This window comes from Vitis riparia, chromosome 1 (genome assembly GCF_004353265.1).
Source record: "Vitis riparia cultivar Riparia Gloire de Montpellier isolate 1030 chromosome 1, EGFV_Vit.rip_1.0, whole genome shotgun sequence".
Classification (NCBI taxonomy): Eukaryota; Viridiplantae; Streptophyta; class Magnoliopsida; order Vitales; family Vitaceae; genus Vitis; species Vitis riparia.
The window spans coordinates 10,509,167-10,527,436 of NC_048431.1; the positions used below are offsets into that span (position 1 = coordinate 10,509,167).

General features: G+C 33.6%; 1 protein-coding gene and 1 long non-coding RNA gene across 2 annotated transcripts in view; one reads left to right on the top strand and one right to left on the bottom strand.

Annotated features, from left to right (window-relative positions):
- Window positions 1-762: 762 nt before the first annotated feature.
- LOC117910828 lies at window positions 763-2,142 on the bottom strand. Its single transcript, XR_004650804.1, has 3 exons — window positions 2,098-2,142; window positions 1,585-1,645; window positions 763-802 (listed from the first exon to the last, which is right to left on the bottom strand). It is a non-coding gene; the product is annotated as an uncharacterized LOC117910828 (long non-coding RNA).
- A 6,274-nt stretch (window positions 2,143-8,416) lies between these two features.
- Window positions 8,417-18,270, top strand: part of LOC117914234 (protein virilizer homolog) — a 72,234-nt gene continuing 62,380 nt past the window's right edge. Inside the window, 3 exon segments of the mRNA XM_034829478.1 lie at window positions 8,417-8,682; window positions 10,772-10,860; window positions 17,639-17,762. Of these exon segments, the coding sequence (XP_034685369.1) occupies window positions 8,608-8,682; window positions 10,772-10,860; window positions 17,639-17,762 (288 nt within the window). The 5' untranslated portion in view covers window positions 8,417-8,607.

An 18,270-nucleotide genomic window follows, 5' to 3' on the forward strand; every position in this document is an offset into this window, starting at 1 on the left:
AGGATTAAGACCATAAATATATTTAGGAAATAATTTGAAATGACTAAGACTATAGTGTCCTAAACATTGATGTCATGAGGTAGGATTAAAAAAGGATGCGACTTGAGAGCATTTGGGTGTATCATAAACTGACTTTATAACAAACAGGCCATCATGTAATCTATTTGTTTCAATGGTCTTCTTTAAGGACTGGTATTGTATAAAGCAAGTATCGACGAAAAAAACAATCAAACAATTGACATCTTGGATAATTTTTGCAACAAATATTAAGTTGACATTAAAACTTAATACACAACACATTTTTTAAAACAATATTGGAAGTCAAATGAATGATTCCAATGTGAGTTGTGGATGCTTTTGAACCATTTGGCAGTTGAAAGTTTTTAAAACTGTCACACCCCATTTTTTTTTATTTTTTTTTTCAACTAAACAATTGATACTCAAATACAGTATAAGTGTTCTCAAAAATTTAAATGTTGAGTTTCTACTTAAATTTGTTCAAAAAGAGGATATGCAAAACCTGTTATAATGAGTACACCCTGTATTAAACATTGTGACTATTAAGTTAACAAAAGAAACTTGTACTACATTAATTTACATATATCCAACCCCATTGTTCACTACATGTAGCCCATACTACAAGTGTATTTGATAAATATATACATTACATCATTCCAACAAAAGGTTTAGTCTTGATACAAAAGGCAAGGCCTCAAAAGACTTTCAATGTGAGCAAACAACATCCAATCACAATAAAGTATTGCTCAAGCATTATTTCCTGCATAGGTCTTCTGACCTGCATCTAGAGGTGGAAGGATAGGGTGAGTTCACAACTCAGTAGAAAAGTTTATAACCATCCTAAGTATATCCTTAAAAACCATGAATTAAACGTTTAATAGTATGCATGATAAACATTTCATAACCATTAACAAATGTGTAATCATGTCAAACATGTATGCATGTGTTTGTTGGTTTCATCATTGCTTTTCCCCATCCATCCTTTCACAACTGATAAATTGCTAACTCCCAACAATCTACACAGCAGATACAATGCTCCACAAGAAACTCGATCAATATAATAATGACTATTCTGGGACATCACCCAAGGGCAAGTCATACTCCATGTCTTTTGGGACTCATACCCAAGGGCAGGACCAACCCCGTGTCTTTAGGGACTAAAACCCAGGGCCAGGACCAACCCCACACACCCACATCGGAGTGTCTTCCTCGAGGGCTTTAGGGACTTTCACCCAAGAACCCACGGTCCCACATAAACAATATATCAATTGATAATGCTTGTAACATCACATAAACACTTCCCACCAATCAATTCTCTAAATATCATCTGTGATAACTCCATATCCTTCTTGCAATGCAACCCCACCATGAACCATTTCGACAACACAAACCATGAATCTTCATACCAATATACGTTCCAATATCATGGTAACATTTCAATGCAATAAAACAAGATGCAATGACACTTTAAAACATTTTATGAAATCATAGAAATAACATGAAATTCCAACAAATAATTCAAGGAAAAAAATCAAATACACCATAGAATAGCATAAAATTCCCTACCTTACACCGACTTCCTTTTTGTGTTTCTTCTAAGTAGGCGATCTTTGCCTATTACGAGGAACTGAAATGAAACAACATAATTTATGTTTTAGTTTATTGTTGCAAATTTTTAATTCTCACATTCTCTAATCTATATCCTACATGTTTTCAAATCAAATTTGAATTGAATTAAACAATATTTACAATGCATATTAATTTCCCTAATTAATTACCAAACACTAATTCTTTTGATTTTCTTAAAGCCTAACCTATTAACAAATCCCAAGTGTCCAAATAACCCAATTCATCACATGTTTACTAATCTATTTTTCAATCAAACCAAATTAAACAAAGATTTATGCTGATCTTACCATTAATAAAATACTTTAATCTTTAATTAATTGTGATTTTTAACTAAAACGGGTTTATAGCTAATTATACTCAACTTTTACACAATTTTTACCGTTAATTCTTTTCAACATACCATTAGGAACCAAAATAAACGAAAATTACAAAATTAAACAACTTGTTTACCTCAAATCTACACTTTCTCTCTCTAGATTCTCTCTCTAACCCAAGTTGCTACAGGTGAAATGGTGCAAAACGAGCTGCAACCCCCTTATAAAGGGGTTTCCATGCACCCAAGCACGAATCCACCCAAGTAGGAGGTGGCATTCCACTAACTCCAATTTCCCAATTTTGCACTTTAGTCCTTCAAGTTATCAAAAATAAAACCCATAATTGCCCATTAGTCCTTTAGGTTTTCATAACCCTAATTAGTCCCTAAGAACCTAATAAGCATGCTTAGGTCATTAACTAATCCCACTTAACCATAATCAAAGTTTAATATATAATTAAATATGATTAGCACTAAACTAGTTTTAATATCTAATTAAGCAAGCTTAAAGTTAAATACTAAAATAATCATTATTGCCTATTTAATTCATTAGTACTAGGTGTTACAAAAACAATGTGAGGTGATATAAGAAATGAATGAAGGAGAATATACTATGTGTTTAGTTGCACCATAATCAACAATCCGAGAAATGGAGTTTGAAAAGGAAATGACATTTAAAGCAATACCTAATAGATTACTTTGTGGAAAAGTGTTACTTATAATGTTTGAACTTGGTTGTAAACTAATTAAGGTTAAAATTTGTTGCATTGCTCTGGAGTGAAGGGGAAAACCTCAGGGGTGAACATGGTAGCAGAAACTTAGTTGGTTGATGTTTGATTTGGAAGAGACTGATTTTTTTGGTTTGCTCCCTTGTAAAACTTATGGCTTGGAGGGCACCCGTGTAGTTTGTAACATTTTTTTTTGAATATGTCCTTACCTCCCACAAAAATTACAAATTGGTTTTGAGTTGCCTGAGTCGTTCTACTTCTTACGTTTTCCTAAATAGTTATTTTGTTTTACAACGAATGCAATGTTGTCTTGTTATGATGGTGGTGCCCTTAAGATTCCCCATTGTCTCTTTTCTTGAAACAACAAAGAGAAGATCTTTCCAACCACCGGAATTGGGTCTATTTGACCACATACACCCATGTACATTTCATTTGACCCATTAAAAACTGCATGGTACGATCTCTACCTTCATAAGCATTTAGAGTTTTGTTAGATTCATAATTGCATAGTGGTATAGGATAATAAATATTTAACTCGTCCCACAAAACTTTTAATTTGAATGATAAATAATCATAGAATCATGACCTTATGATATTGAAATGATCTTTTTTTGCAGTTTGAATATACAAATTCCATTAATTTGTGAAAACCTTTCTTTAAGATCCTTTCATAAGTCTTTTATCATTTTTGCATAAATCGTGTTTCTTGCAAATTCTAGAACGATGGTGTTTATGATCCAAGATGTAACCATGTCATCACATTGCTTTCAAAGAACGTAATTTTCATCAGCAACAAAAGGTTTGGTGATAGTTCAATTAACAAATCCAAAGTTATACTTAGTGCTAAGAGCTATGATCATTGTTTTGCTCCATATGGTGTAGTTGTCTCCATTTACGAGATTAGACACCAATGTAGTTCTAGGATTGTTTGAGGGATGCAAAGTGAAGAAATGCTCTTGCCATTCTTCCCTACATCATTCTTTTCAATATCTGTTTTGTTAGCAATAAGAACAAATATTAAAATAATAAATGTTGGAAAATGGAACAAGAACAAAAAAAGTTTATTGGGTTTGAAGAGGTGTTGTTGCTTTGATACCATGACTAAAATTTAGAAAATACTTCGTCTCATATATTCTTTAAAAGATACAATGGTCTTGTATACAAAAACAATAAAAGGAAAAAGAAATAATCATATATACAATAAAAGACAATAAAGATTCTCCTAAGAATATCTCCACTCGTAACATAAAGAATCGAATATCTCCGTATTTCCAACAATATCTCCATACGTAACATGGAAAGTCAAATATTTCCATATCTCCAATAGGTTCAATTAAGTATTAAAATAAAAAACAATATCCAACATAGATACAATCCCACTATTTGGAAAACATATCATTCGATTGTTCAATTTGAGCATCGTTAATACTTGAAACTCAATTCAATCCTTGCATATTAATATTTACAATTAGTTAGGACATGATATCGAGTTTGTGAATTATTACAATCTTTTTATGAACCAAACTATGGAAAGCAAGACATTGTAAGAAAATCAATTGAATCAAGTGAAGTAAGCAGAGTTAGATCAAGTTGATATTGAATCATACAAAAGGGGCGACTTGGGTATTGGATTCGTTCAAGTTGTACCAGACTTCGTCTATACTTTGAACGTAATAGAATCACTACTTAAGAAAAAAAATGACTTTTGTAGTTCAATAAAAAAATTTGCAAAAGCTTTTGAGAAAGTGGTTAAACGAAAATGATTCATAAAAAAAGTTTGATAAAAATCGAAAAAAATGAAGACAATGATAAGTTTGTATCAAATCAAGAGTAGTTTGAGCATTGAGTGATTGAGTTTCATTTGAAACCTATAAACATTAAAACCCTCATTTAGATCCTAGAAAATTATCAAAAAACAAAGAAACCAAAACCTTGAATTCTTTTGTTCCTATCATGCATAATGAAAAGATAAAACAAAAACATGTAATAACAAGTACATGATGAAAACTTTTGGTTTCTCTTATTTTCCCATATTTTATAAGTATTTAGAGAAACTCATAAGACATTAAAAAATAAACCATATAGATTGTGAGTTCTCACAATTACTAAAGTGGGAATGGAGAGAGTGAAGGTATGGATGGTGAAGACCGTTATAGAGATAAAGTAGATTTCTCATGCACAAAAAGGGAGAGACATGGAAGGCCACTTAGTAGAAGGCAATGGCCATTGAATTGGAAACAAAAAGGCACATAAAGGGAGAGATAAGAAACACCACTTAGAAGAAGGTAATGACCCCTATATAATTGGAAAACTAAAAGCTAACGAAAAATAACCACATTATAAAATATTTGAAAAGGCATTATGGTGGGAAAGTAGTATTTGAAAAGGCATCTTCAACGTTATGCCATGAAATTAAATTTTTTACACAAAAGAGGAGAGACGTGGAAAACCACTTCAAGAAAGGTAATAAGAAAAGTCATTGCAAAACAATGTGCATTGTGGTATGAAGGTTGTATCTAAAAAGGCATATTCCACGTTATAAAATATTTTTATACAGCAAAAGACATTTTCCACATTATAACTTGAAGTTATATTTTTTACACAAAAAGAAAAAAACATAGAAAACTACTTAAAAGGAAGGTAATGAGAAAAGTGAATAAGACAATTATCTATAGAAATTCAATAGACAATATCAAAATAAAAATTTCAACCTTATAAATAAAGGGTTCCTCTCATTTCAAAATATATCTTAGAAGAGCAGAGAAAATTTAAAGAGCTCTTAAAAAAACTCCCCAACAATTCGAAGATTTCTCGAAGAATCAAAGAAGATTTAAAGCTCTATTAAAGAAAAAAGTTTTTTTTTTGAAGATTTACACTTTATTAAAAAACTTTATAATTTATTGTTTATTAAGGAAACCGTTTTTTTATTCAAAATTAACTATTAAAGAGCTTAAAAGGATGTTTATCTTTGTAAGAAGAATAAGAGGGTATATTAGACCCTTAAATGATCAAATTTACAATTTTATCTACAATTTCTTCATTGGAGAGAAATTGTGTATGGTAAGAACTTGAGAAATTGAAAATCATTTTTTTTAATGAGGTGAGCCGCACCCTTTGATTATTATAAATCGATTTATAACTTCTTTAAAACATGCTTATTTAAAATTTAAATAAAAACCCATTCTTAATTATTTGAAGTATACATGCAACACTAAAATAATAAATCACATCTAAAATTAAGTTTTTGCACCTATAATTTTAAAATATAAAATAATATTAATTATTATAGCAAGCTATATATATTGTTTTTAGAATTCATATAAGTGAACAAAAATTATAAAGTAGAGATATAATTAAAACTACATAAGTAATATTATAATGAAGATTAGGGAGATTGAAATTCAAAATTCATTCAAAAACAAGAATTATTTATGCTAATAAAAGCATTAAAATAATGCATCAATTATAATAGCATTTTATTTTCTTGTTTTTTTCATCACATATAAGAATTAATTATATTAAAAAAGAAAAAAAATTATTTGAAATAAGTTTTTTATAAGCTTTTACAATTAAAAACTATTAAAGTAAAAAAGCCAAAAAATAAAAATAAAAATAGATCAAGAGATAAAATAGATAAGAAAAAGTTGTCAAAAAGAAAAGAAAACACCTGAAAAAAAATAAAAAAAATAAAATAATGGGTAATGGTGGAAAAAGAAAGGGAGTTGTGATTTAATTAAAAAAACAAAAATCATCAAAAACTTTGAAGTCTCTTCCTTTTATAAATCTCATATATTCTAAATACCAAGTCTCCTTTGAATTTACCTTTTGTTTTTTTCTTTTTTAAAAATTTCAAAATATAAAATAAGTCTACTTTTCAAATCTAGTTTTTGCTAATTTTTTTCTATTTTTAAAAACATAGACGGTATTGGATTGAAACCTTTAAAGGGTGTTTGGTACGTCGGAATAGTGAATGAAAATGAATATTTTATTTTCATTTCTATTTCTTAGTGGATATAAATTAATTTAATGATTCAATTTATAGAATTTGGATGAATCTAGGAATACGAGATTGGAATGATTATTTGTTTCCATTTCAATGTTTGATAATAATAGGAATGAAAATGAAAAAAAAAATTACAATAATATCCTTCCATATAATTTAAAATAAATTTTTTATTTTAAAAAAATAAAATTTGAGAGTTTTTTTGTTATTAAATAATAAGACTAAAAAAATATATATACTCAATAAATAAAAAATTAACCATAAAAAATTATATAACCCTAATGTATAGATATTCAATTATTATTTTTATTAAAAATCTGAATAATTTGTCATGCATGTTTAAGTAGTTATAAAATTATATTTTACAAATATATATATATATATATATATATATATATATATATATATATATATATATATATATATATATATATATATATATATATATATATTTATTATAATATTTAAATTATATTCTAAATGTCGTAGAAGGTTTGATTGATTCAGTCTGGGAGAATCACTTGTTGCATAGAAGTGGATGATGAATGAGTCTCTAGTTTTACAAAAAATATAAACATGGGGCTTGAAGAACGAGATAAAAGGGTAAAATAGTAAATATATGTTATTTTATATTATCAAATGGGTTTAATGAATCAGAATACCACCTACTTTTGATGAATTCAAATCCGACTTATAAGTTGGATTTGATTTATGCTTGATTAATTTTTATTACATTTCTGACTTCTTAATATTTATCCAAACACAGGAATAAGGGAGAAAATGAATGAGATGTTTATTCCCACTCCCTATTTCCATGTACCAAACACCTCCTAAAGGACTTTAAATTAATTATTTTATTTCTAAATCTCTTCATTTTAAATATAATATAAATACATTTTTAGTAGGTCTAAATAATTTTTTTATAAAATAATTGTTTTTCATTTATAATCTTTTCAAAATAATTTTTATGGTATAAATAATGTAAAAATATAAGTTTGCCCCTAAAATTTTTTTGGTCATAGTCCATTTGATTTTGAAATTCTTTAAATGTTTTGAATTTTGAATTTAATTAAGTAGTTAATATAGAATAACTACACAATTATTTAAATATATGTTATTTAATTGTTATAAAATTTGATTTTATTCAAATATTTGATATTTTACCAAATATTTTTTTAGTGGTAGGTATTTTTATAGTTTGAATTAAAGATTTTTGTAAATATTTAGATTTTTAAGTTTAATTAAATATTTATTAATTTAGAGTTTAATACTTAAGTTTTAGTGATGACATTTTAATTACATCATAGATAATTTTTAAATAAAAATTTTATCATTATTAAGTGATTTATAAAAAAGTCCAAAAACATTATCGGTGAAATAATTAAAATTTTCTAAAGGTTTTTAAATAAAATGTTTCAAAAAATGATTAAAAATGTTTTAATAAGATCTTTTACTATCTTTTAAAATTTGCTTACAAATATTATTTGAATTTTTGATAAATTTTTAATAAAATTTAAAACTCTTTTGTCCATGTTTTTAGTATTTTTTTTATTTAATTTATTATATTATATTTTTTTTATAGTGCTAATAATGGCTTATTTTATGGGTTTTAAAATCGGAAAATTGATCTATATTTATTATAATTTATAGATTTTTTATTTTGCCCCTCAACCAAAATTTCTAATTTCTGCTGCGCACTTGTCTAAAAGCGCTTGCATCTGACCAATAAGATCCGCAAACCAATTATAATACCCTTCCCTCCCTTCTCTTGCCAAAGCTTCCCTCCAATTGCAGAGAAACCCTAAATTCTTTTTCACTGCACCACACCAAATCCTCTCCTGCAAAACCCCGACTTCTGTTAAACCCTAGGGTTAAGGGATGACTTTGTGAGAAAGTCTAGAAAAATCCGAAAAAGAATGGGTCGACCTGAGCCTTGTGTCTTGTTCGCTCAGACATTCGTTCATCCCCAACTAGACGAGTACGTCGACGAGGTAAGCAGTTTTTCCGTGTTACTAATTTGGTATGATTTTAGGTTCCCGTTCTTGTGGAGTCGGGTTTTGCTTGGTTGCCAGGAAAGTGTGGGAGAAGGGAAGAAAGAAAAAGAAAGTAATGTAGTCTCGGACCTTTCTGTTTTTGGAGACAGGGGAGGATTTAGGACTAAGATGAATTGTGCTTTGTCTAGCATCGCTAATTGAATAAGTGGGGTTTTTATTTTTTTCTATTTTTTTTTCTTTCTTTTTCAAAATCAGACCATACAGTGGAATATTAAAGATTTTATTTTCTATTATTTTTCTCCGTTTTCTGAAACAAGTGGGTTTTTTTTTTTTCCTTTCTTTTTCAAAATCAGACCATAGAGAGTGGAACAGTAAATATTTTATTTTCTATTCTATTTCTCTGTTTTCTGAAACAAACAAAGTGGCAACTGATGGGTGGAAATCATATTTGCATATCTACCAACAGTGAGGGGATATCAAAACTTGTATGGAAATATTAATATTTTCACGGGTCGATCATTGAGAACAAAACAATATGGAATCTTGCGGTTTTGGGGGGCAAATGTAGATGGCTCCACAAATCCTTTCATGGATTTGTGTCGTAGGATTCATACAAGTAAGGAACTCTACGAGGGTTTGAACTTTGCAGACTTATTTAGAATTTTGTGGTTTTGGGTGGCAAATGCAGATGTCTTCTTCCATGGGATTTTTTTTTTTGATAGGCAAGAAGAAAATATGTTAACTGCACCTAGCAAAAGGGCATGCTGAGTCCTTTAAGAATTGGTATCATAGGGTTTTGGTGGGAAAAGAAACTTTATGAGGTTTTGAACTTTATGGGGTGGGGCTTTGGAAGGAAATCAATAAGGAAGGTTTGTTGCTGCTCAATAATGTTTCCTTCTCTGTGGGGGGATGGCAAAAGGGTGAGGTTTTGGAAGGATATTTGGTGCGGGAATAATTCCCTTTGCGAGGCCTTTCCCTCCTTGTTTGCATTAGCAGTTTCTAAAGATGCGTGGGTAGTGGACTGTTGGGATTCAATGGGGGAAGAGGGAGGGTGGATTCCCCGCTTCTCTTGACCTTTCAATGATTGGGAGGTGGAGGAGGTGGAGAGATTCCTTTCGACCATTCAAGGAAAGAGGCTGAATGCTGATGTGGAGGATAGGATGGTGTGGAAAGGGACAAAGAATGAGATTTTCACTGTAAAGTCCCTTTATAATTCTCTTGATCATAGCTGTGCAGTCCCGTTTCTGTGGAGCATTATTTGTAGACTGGATGTTCCTATAAAGGTGGGTTTTTTTTGCTTGGGAAGCTTCATGGGGGAAGGTTCTTACTCAAGATCAACTCAAGAGGAGGGGCTGGATTTTAGCTAACAGATGTTCCTTGTGTTGTGCTGAAGAGGAGACGATAAATCACATTCTTGTTCATTGTTCCAAGGCGAAGGTTTTGTGGGATCTCGTGTTTTCTTTGTTTGGTTTTAATTGGGTCCTTCCGTTTACGGTTAGAGACACTCTTTTAGGTTGGTGTGCTTCCTTTAAGGACAAGGAGCATAGAAAGGTTTGGTGGACAACTCCTCTTTGCTTAGTTTGGACGGTTTGGAAGGAAAGAAACATGATAGTTTTTGATAATGAGGTCTTGTCGATTCAAAGAATGAAAAATTCCTTTGTTTGTAATCTATTTTCTTGGGCTAAGTCTTCTATAGTTGTAGGTCCCTTATCTTTGATTAACTTTGTGGACTGGTTGGGTTCTTGTTGAGGGTCGGTGAGTGCTTGTCTCTGTTTTTTCTTGTTTTTAGGTGACTCTCGTATGCTCCCTGTATGCTTTGGGTCGCCTTTCAAGCACCCTTTATCTAATATATTTTTGTGGGTTTATCTATAAAAAAAAATCTTCAAAAACCTAAGGGAATTCTAAAAATATATGATTATGTTTTGATTGCTTGGAACCCACTAGTGGGCAGCTCTCCAAGCCTTTATAGCTCATAGATTAATGTTTTCTGTCTAATGTTTTTTTTTTTTTGAATTTTTTAAATAGATTTCTAACTCATAGTTGGTTTATTCGTTGCTCACCACTAATATGTTTATTCCTTTTGCAGGTAATATTTGCCGAACCTGTTGTGATCACTTCGTGCGAGTTCCTTGAACAAAATGCTTCTTCAGTTTCTCCAGTGATAACACTTCTTGGGTATGCAGCACCAGTTTCTGTGGCTGATTTTTGTGATATTCCTGGAGAATGCATGACTACCTAGTAACTATTCTGTGGTTCATGTAATAATAATAACTTGGGTATGCAGCACCAGTTTCTCTGGCGGATTTTTGTGATATTCTTGGAGATGCATGACTACCTAGTAACTATTCTGTGGTTCATGCAATAATAATAATAATCACTCTTGAATTATAGGAACCTGATTTGTCAACCAAAAATAATATTTGGTGTATTTTTTATAAATTGAATTTGATCTCAAAAGACTTCTTGTCCACCTCACAACAATAATAATGACTTGAATGATAGGAACCTACTTTGTCAACTAAAAATAATATTTGGTGTAGTTCTTATAAATTGAAGTTGATCTCAAAACACTTCTTCTCCACCACACAATAATGATAATAATAACCTTCTCCCCCTATCTCTTTGTTATAGCAATGGAGGTTTTTAGCGCTTTTCTCAAAAGGGCTGTAGAGGGAGGCTATTTATCAGGGTGTAGAGTCAAGGGAAGAAGTGAAGAAGGGGTCCTTATATCCCATTTGTTGTTCGCCGATGATACTTTGGTGTTTTGTAAGCCGTCTCAAGACCATTTGACTTATCTTAGTTGGTTGCTTATGTGGTTCGAGGCCGCTTCGGGATTGAGAATAAATTTGGAAAAAAGTGAACTCATTCCTGTAGGAAGGGTAGAGAATATGGATCACCTTGCTTGGGAGTTTGGGTGCAAAGTGGGTAGTCTGCCGTCCACATATTTGGGGATGCCCTTGGGGGCTTCTTTCAAATCAACATCAGTTTGGGATGGAGTGGAAGATCGCTTTCGTAAGAGGCTAGGAATGTGGAAGAGGCAATACTTATCCAAAGGAGGGAGGATGACCTTAATTCGAAGCACGTTATCGAACTTACCAATCTATCTTATGTCTTTGTTGTGCCTACCAAGTGTAGTCAGACGGAGACTAGAAAAGATTCAAAGGGACTTCCTTTGGGGGGTGGGGGTAATTTGGAGCGAAAGCCTCATTTAGTGAGATGGGAGGTGGTGTGCTTGAGTAAGAAGAAAGGGGGCTTAGGGGTAAAAAACTTATATATTCTCAACAAGGCCCTTCTTGCTAAATGGAATTGGCGGTTTGCTAATGAGAGAGAAGCTCTATGGAATCAAGTGATTAGAGGGAAATATGGAGAAGAGAGAGGGGGTTGGTCCACTCGGGAAGTGAGAGAGGCTCATGGCTTAGGGTTGTGGAAAGGGATAAGGATGGATTGGGAATTAGTGAGCAATAGGTTGACTTTCATTGTTGGTAATGGAAGGAGGGTGAGGTTTTGGAGGGATAAGTGGTGTGGGGATTCTCCTTTGTGTTCGTCCTTCCCGTCTCTATTTGCTCTGACTGTTGAGAAGGAAGAAAATGTGGTAGATGTTTGGGATTCCTTGGCGGAGGGGGGAAGGGGGGGTTGGAATCCATGCTGTCTAAGAGCTTTCAATGATTGGGAGGTAGAGAAAGCGTCAAGTTTCATGGAGCGGTTACATCGTCATAGAATTATTGAGGAGGTGGAGGACAGGGTCTCTTGGAATGAAACTAAGAGTGGTAAATTCTCGGTTAACTCTCTATACTTGGCCCTTGAAGCAGGGGGTTCGGCTCGGTTTCCTTCAAGCCTTATTTGGAATGAGAATGTGCAGCCCAAAATGAGTTTTTTTGCATGGGAGGCTACGTGGGGCAAAGCACTAACTTTGGACAAGGTGCAGAAAAGAGGATGGGCTTTGGCAAATAGATGTTTTTTGTGTCTTGAGAATGAGGAGACCATAGACCATCTCCTTCTTCATTGTTCAAGAACAAAGGTTTTATGGGATCTTCTCTTTACTGTTTTTGGGGTTTCTTGGGTGTTGCCTTCTTCTATTAAATAAACACTTCTAAGCTGGCATGGTTCTTTTGTGGGCAAAAAGCGTAAGAAGGTATGGAGAGCGGCTCCTCTGCACATTTTTTGGACGGTTTGGAAGGCGAGAAATTGCTTGGCTTTCAAGGATGATATATTGTCAATTCAAAGATTGAAATACTCCTTTATTCTTTCTCTTTGGGCTGAAACAAAATTGTTCATAGTTGATTGCCCTCTAACTATAGCTAATTTCATAGATTGGATGGGCTCTAATTAGGGTTGTATTTTGGGGCCTTGTGTTTTGTTTTTTTAGCATTTTCTTGAAGGAGGGTGTATAGGTTTGTAATTCTTGAGCCGCCTTCTTGGTGTCTCTTTCTTTCTTTAATAGAATCTCTTTTACCGATCAAAAAAAAAAAAATAATAATAACTCTTGAATTATAGGAACCTACTTTGTCAACTAAAAATAATATTTGATGTAGTTCTTGTAAATTGAATTTGATCTCAAAAGACTTCTTCTCCACCTCCAAAACCTTCTCCACCTACTCTCTCTTGCCATTTTTACCCACAACACCTATGAAGGTACAACAAATTTGTATATACAGGTACTTATCAATTTTTTTTTTTCCTTTTTTAGATATAGGTACAATAAATCTCGTGATGATCGTTTGGTTTGGAGAGTCTATTGGAGAGGCTTATTCTCTTTGAGGTCTTTTAAATTTTCTGTGTCTGCAGACGTTAATAACTTGTTACATTGGAGAGACTTAGGTTGTAGCTACCCCCTCCAAGGGGTGCTCCTTTGCACGGGAGGCAGTGTGGAGAATGGTAGTAAGTATCTACCAACCCTTGGCTCTGGGTTGATCTCTTGTTAAAAATCTGGAAGAATCAGCTAACCATGTTTCATTCATTTATAGTTAGGCTAGAAGTTGATGGGCTTTCTTATTCTCTCTCTTTGGAGGGTGCTTTCATGGACAATCAAAGTTTTTCTTGGGTGACATGATAGACATGTGAGAAAGAAGCACTAGAAAGACATAGAAAATGTCCCCCCTTATATCCACTTGGGTGTTTGTGGAGAGAGAAATGTGAAGACTTTGAAGGTATAAAATGGTTGGATTTGGCTCTTAAAGATCTTTTCTTTGAGATGCGTTCTTGAAACACGCTCAATCACATCTGATGGGCCTTACATGCTCATAAACATAGTTTTAAAAGGCATGCTTAAAGCACGCCTAGGCTCAAGGCGCAACCACTCCCTAGCTATAGCGCCTTGCCAAGACATGCACCTTGTTGAAGAGGCGCGCCTTGTCTACTTTACTTTTCATTTTTAAGCACTTTTATTCTTAAAATTTCTAATTCTATATTAAAATTTATATAATTTTATTATTTTTTTTGTTGAATGCTTTTTTTAAATGTTTGAAATCTTAAATTTTTTATTGACTGGATTGGATTTGGATCATATTTTATAAAATTGATATGCATACTAGGTCAGGTTTCACTTCACTTAGGTGCACGCTTTGTGTTGTGCCTTGTGCCTAAGCTAGAGGATACTTTTGCGCCTTTTAAAACTATGCTCATAAAATGGCAATTCTTCGTGCATGTAGAATGCAATTGGTTCATTGGTTGTATTTGGCTCTTAAAGATCTTTTTCTTTGAATTTTTTTTCTCTTCTAGGGAGTGGGAGATGTAATTTGTATTTCTAGATTTCATAGATTCTTTAGGTTTGGGGTAGGCTGCTTTATGGCCTCTTGTACTTTCTTGTTTTGGATTTATGGTGCATTTTATATACTTCCTTGTGCTTGTTGCGACCCCTTTTTGTTAGGTGTTTCTTAATATATTTCTTTTTGTTTGGCCATTAAATAAAACAAGCGGCACCTAACAAATGGGGCACAACCATGACTGATAGGAAGTGTGCAAGGAGCAACCAACAAGTAAACAAATAGAGGAAAATGGAGAAAATAAAGGGTCTAATGAGCCTTCGGCTAGACTTGATCATTTATGTTACGTGAAGTTTTAATACAATCTTATTAAAATATCAAATTTTGGTCAAGCGAACCAATTTTTTTCTTAATTTCTCATTGTAGGTTTTATCTATTCAAAGCTGAATTCAAACTCCTCCACTCTCATCCTCTCACAAGGCCGTATAACAAACACGCACACATATGAACTAACATTAATTTAAGTGGGTTTTATATTGAAACTTTTGGATGGTCATCATTGCAAGAGAAGCATACTAAGATTTGACTTTTTTTTTGGCGAATGATTTTTAAATTTAACTTTAAAGAATATATAGAATCTTTAGAGAAAGGAAAAATACAAGGAGGCTATGGAAGGATCTTCTTTGCACTCTATTAACCATTGTGGAAAAGGGTAGTGATTATAAAAAACAAAGGATTCAATGACCCTACAAATACAAGTGAAACCAATGCATATCTATTTGTGGTAAGTGATGCATCTCTCTTCTATAAATGGTAAATGAGGAACAACTTGTGTCATCTTAAATATTATTGAGGTATATTATTTTCATTTTAATGGTTTGGCATTAATTTATTAAACTTGAGCTATTGCTCTTAAGTTGCCTTACAATATGCAAACTATTGCATTATTGAATGGGTGCATGCTCATTTCCATTAGTGTTTAACTTTCAAATTTGTGGTTTACTATGCTTATGCTTTGATTATGTTTTCCTTTTTTCGTTTCCTTCTTTTAATGCAATCTCATGATAGAGGGGGCTGTATAAATTGTTAGCTAAGGTGCTAGCTAATAGACTCAAGAAAGTGGTTTCCCCCGATCAGAATGCGTTTGTCATGGGGAGACAGATTCTAGATGCCTCTTTAATTGCAAATGAGGTGATTGATTCATAGCAAAAAAGGGGAGAGAAAGGCCTAATTTGCAAATTGGATATAGAGAAGGCGTATGACAACGTTAACTGATAGTTTTTGCTGAAGGTTTTGCAAAAAATGGGGTTTAGGCCGAAGTGGTTGGGATGGATGTGGAGTTGTATATCTACAACCAAGTTCTCAATCTTGGTGAACGGAGTACCAGTTGGGTTCTTTCCAAGTTCTAAGGGGCTGCGTCAAGGGGACCCTTTTTCCCCCTATCTTTTTGTTATGGGAATGGAAGTGTTGAGTGCTTTAATTAGGAGGGCTGTTGAAGGGGGTTTTATCTTTGGGTGTAGCATATGGCGAGGTAGAAGACAGGCTGTCAATATTTCACACTTACTCTTTGCTGATGATACAATCGTTTTCTATGAGGCAAAGAAAGAGCACTTAACGCATTTGAGCTGGATTCTCTTTTGATTTGAAGCTGCTTCATGGTTAAGGATTAATCTGACCAATAGTGAAATATTACTGGTTGGGGAGGTGGAAGAGGTGGACGAGATGGTAGTGGAACTAGGGTGTAGGGTGGGACAGCTGCCTGCAGTCTACCTGGGGCTACCTTTGGGGGCGCCAAATAAGGCCTCTTCCATGTGGGATGGGGTGGAAGAATTACACTTATAAAGATCACGATGGCTAGTATGCCCTTGTATCAAATGTCCCTTTTCCGCATGCCAAAGTTAGTGGCAAGGAGGTTAGAAAAGTTGCAAAGAGATTTTTTGTGGGGAGGGGGTAATCTAGAAAAGAAAGCCCACTTAGTCAATTGGGAGGTGGTTTGTGTGCATAAGGAATAAAAAAAGGGGGGGGGGGTGGTTTGGCTTAAGAAATCTAGCCCTCTTGAACAAAGCCTTGCTTGGAAAATGGTTATGGAGACTTGCTTGTGTTAAGGAGGGTCTTTGGACGCAGGTGCTTATGGCAAAGTATGGGGAAGAGGATTTTGGTTGGAAGACAAAGAAGGCAAATGAGGTGTTTGGAGTAGGGGTTTGGAAGGAGATTTTGAAGGAATTTGTTTGGTGCTGGGAAAATTTGGCGTTTAAAGTGGGAAAAGACACCAAAATCAGATTCTGAATCGATCTTTGGTGTGGGTGTACAGTGTTGTCCTAAAGATTCCCGCATCTTTATGCTATGGCTGTGCACAAGAATGCCACAGTGGAAGAGATGTGGGACCAGAATTTCGGCCAAGGCAACTGGAATTTAAGGTTTCTTAGGGACTTTAATGATTGGGATTTGGACATGGTTGGCAATTTGCTTTTTGCTTTGAGGGGTCACAGGATTACTATGGAGGAAGACTTGGTTTTTTGGAAGGAGGGAAGAAATGGACAGTTTAGTGTCAAGAAAGCGTACAGCCTGTTGGTAAGCCCCATTGCTGCCGTTTTCCCAAAAGTAATGTTTGGGTGGATAGAGTTCCAACCAAAATTGTGTTTTTTGCGTGGGAAGCTGCGTGGGGGAAGGTGCTTACTCTTGATAGACTTCAGAAAAGAGGGTGACAACTTCCTAATTGTTGTTTCTTGTGTGGTTGTGAAGAGGAAACGATAAATCATATTCTAATACATTGTATAGTGGCCAGAGTGCTGTGGGATATTGTTCTTGGTTTGTTCAGCGCTCAGTGGGTTTTTCTAGAAACTATAAAGGATGTTTTATTTAGTTGGAGGGACTCTTTTGTGGGGAAAAAAAAGAAAAAGATTTGGAAATCCATTCTGTTGTACATTTTTGGACGGTTTGGAAAGAGAAGAATAGACTAACTTTTAGGGGGGAGGGTATTAGCAATTCAGAAGCTTAAAAATTCTTTTGTTTGTAATTTATGGGGTTGGGCTAAACTGTATATTGGATAGGAGCCGCTCTCCCTTATAGGCTTTTTGAAATGGTTAGCTTCTAGTTAAGGGTTGGTGAGTTTTTGTTTATCTTTCTTTGGTTGCGAGGCCTTAGCCGTCTTGTATACTTCCTGTATACTTTGTGGCTTTTTTGCCTCTTGTTAATACATGCTGCGTTTATTTATCAAAAAAAAAAAAAATGATAGACATTTTCTTGTGCAGGGCTACTTCCCCACCTTCATTTGCTTTGGAGGTTTTTGTTCAGAGTGAAGGGGAAACAAGGTTTAGGCGCTTGTGTCAACCTTTTCTTTATTCTCACTCTTCATCAAATGTGCTAGAAGTTGAGGTATTTACTATATTTTATGTTATTTTTTTATGAGAAACAACAATGTTATTCATTATGTTTGGAATCAAAAGGTTGCGGAATCCTCCAAAAAATCTAAATGAAAGGTATGTAGTAACCTCCAAAATACAAAGTAAACCTAATCAATTGTGAATAATTATCACCCATATGGAAAAATACAAATAAAAAACATTACTTGCTAACCCACATCTTTGAAACTAAAAACTGCAATCCAATCAAGTTGAACCACATTAAGGGGAATGCCCTTAAAAGTTGTGGTACAAGAGGCCCAAAAGGATGCGAAGAAATGAATGATGTCCCAACAAGTCCTTTCCTTCTCCTAAAAAATCTTAGCGTTTCTTTGCCGCCACACAACCTACATCAAAGCAAGACAAGCGGTTTGTATAACCTTGCCTCTAATGGAGTTTCCTAATCCCTTATATGAAATGATCATCATATTATAGATACTTTAGGAGTAACTTTGTCTAAATTAGCCAATTTGAATAATCTA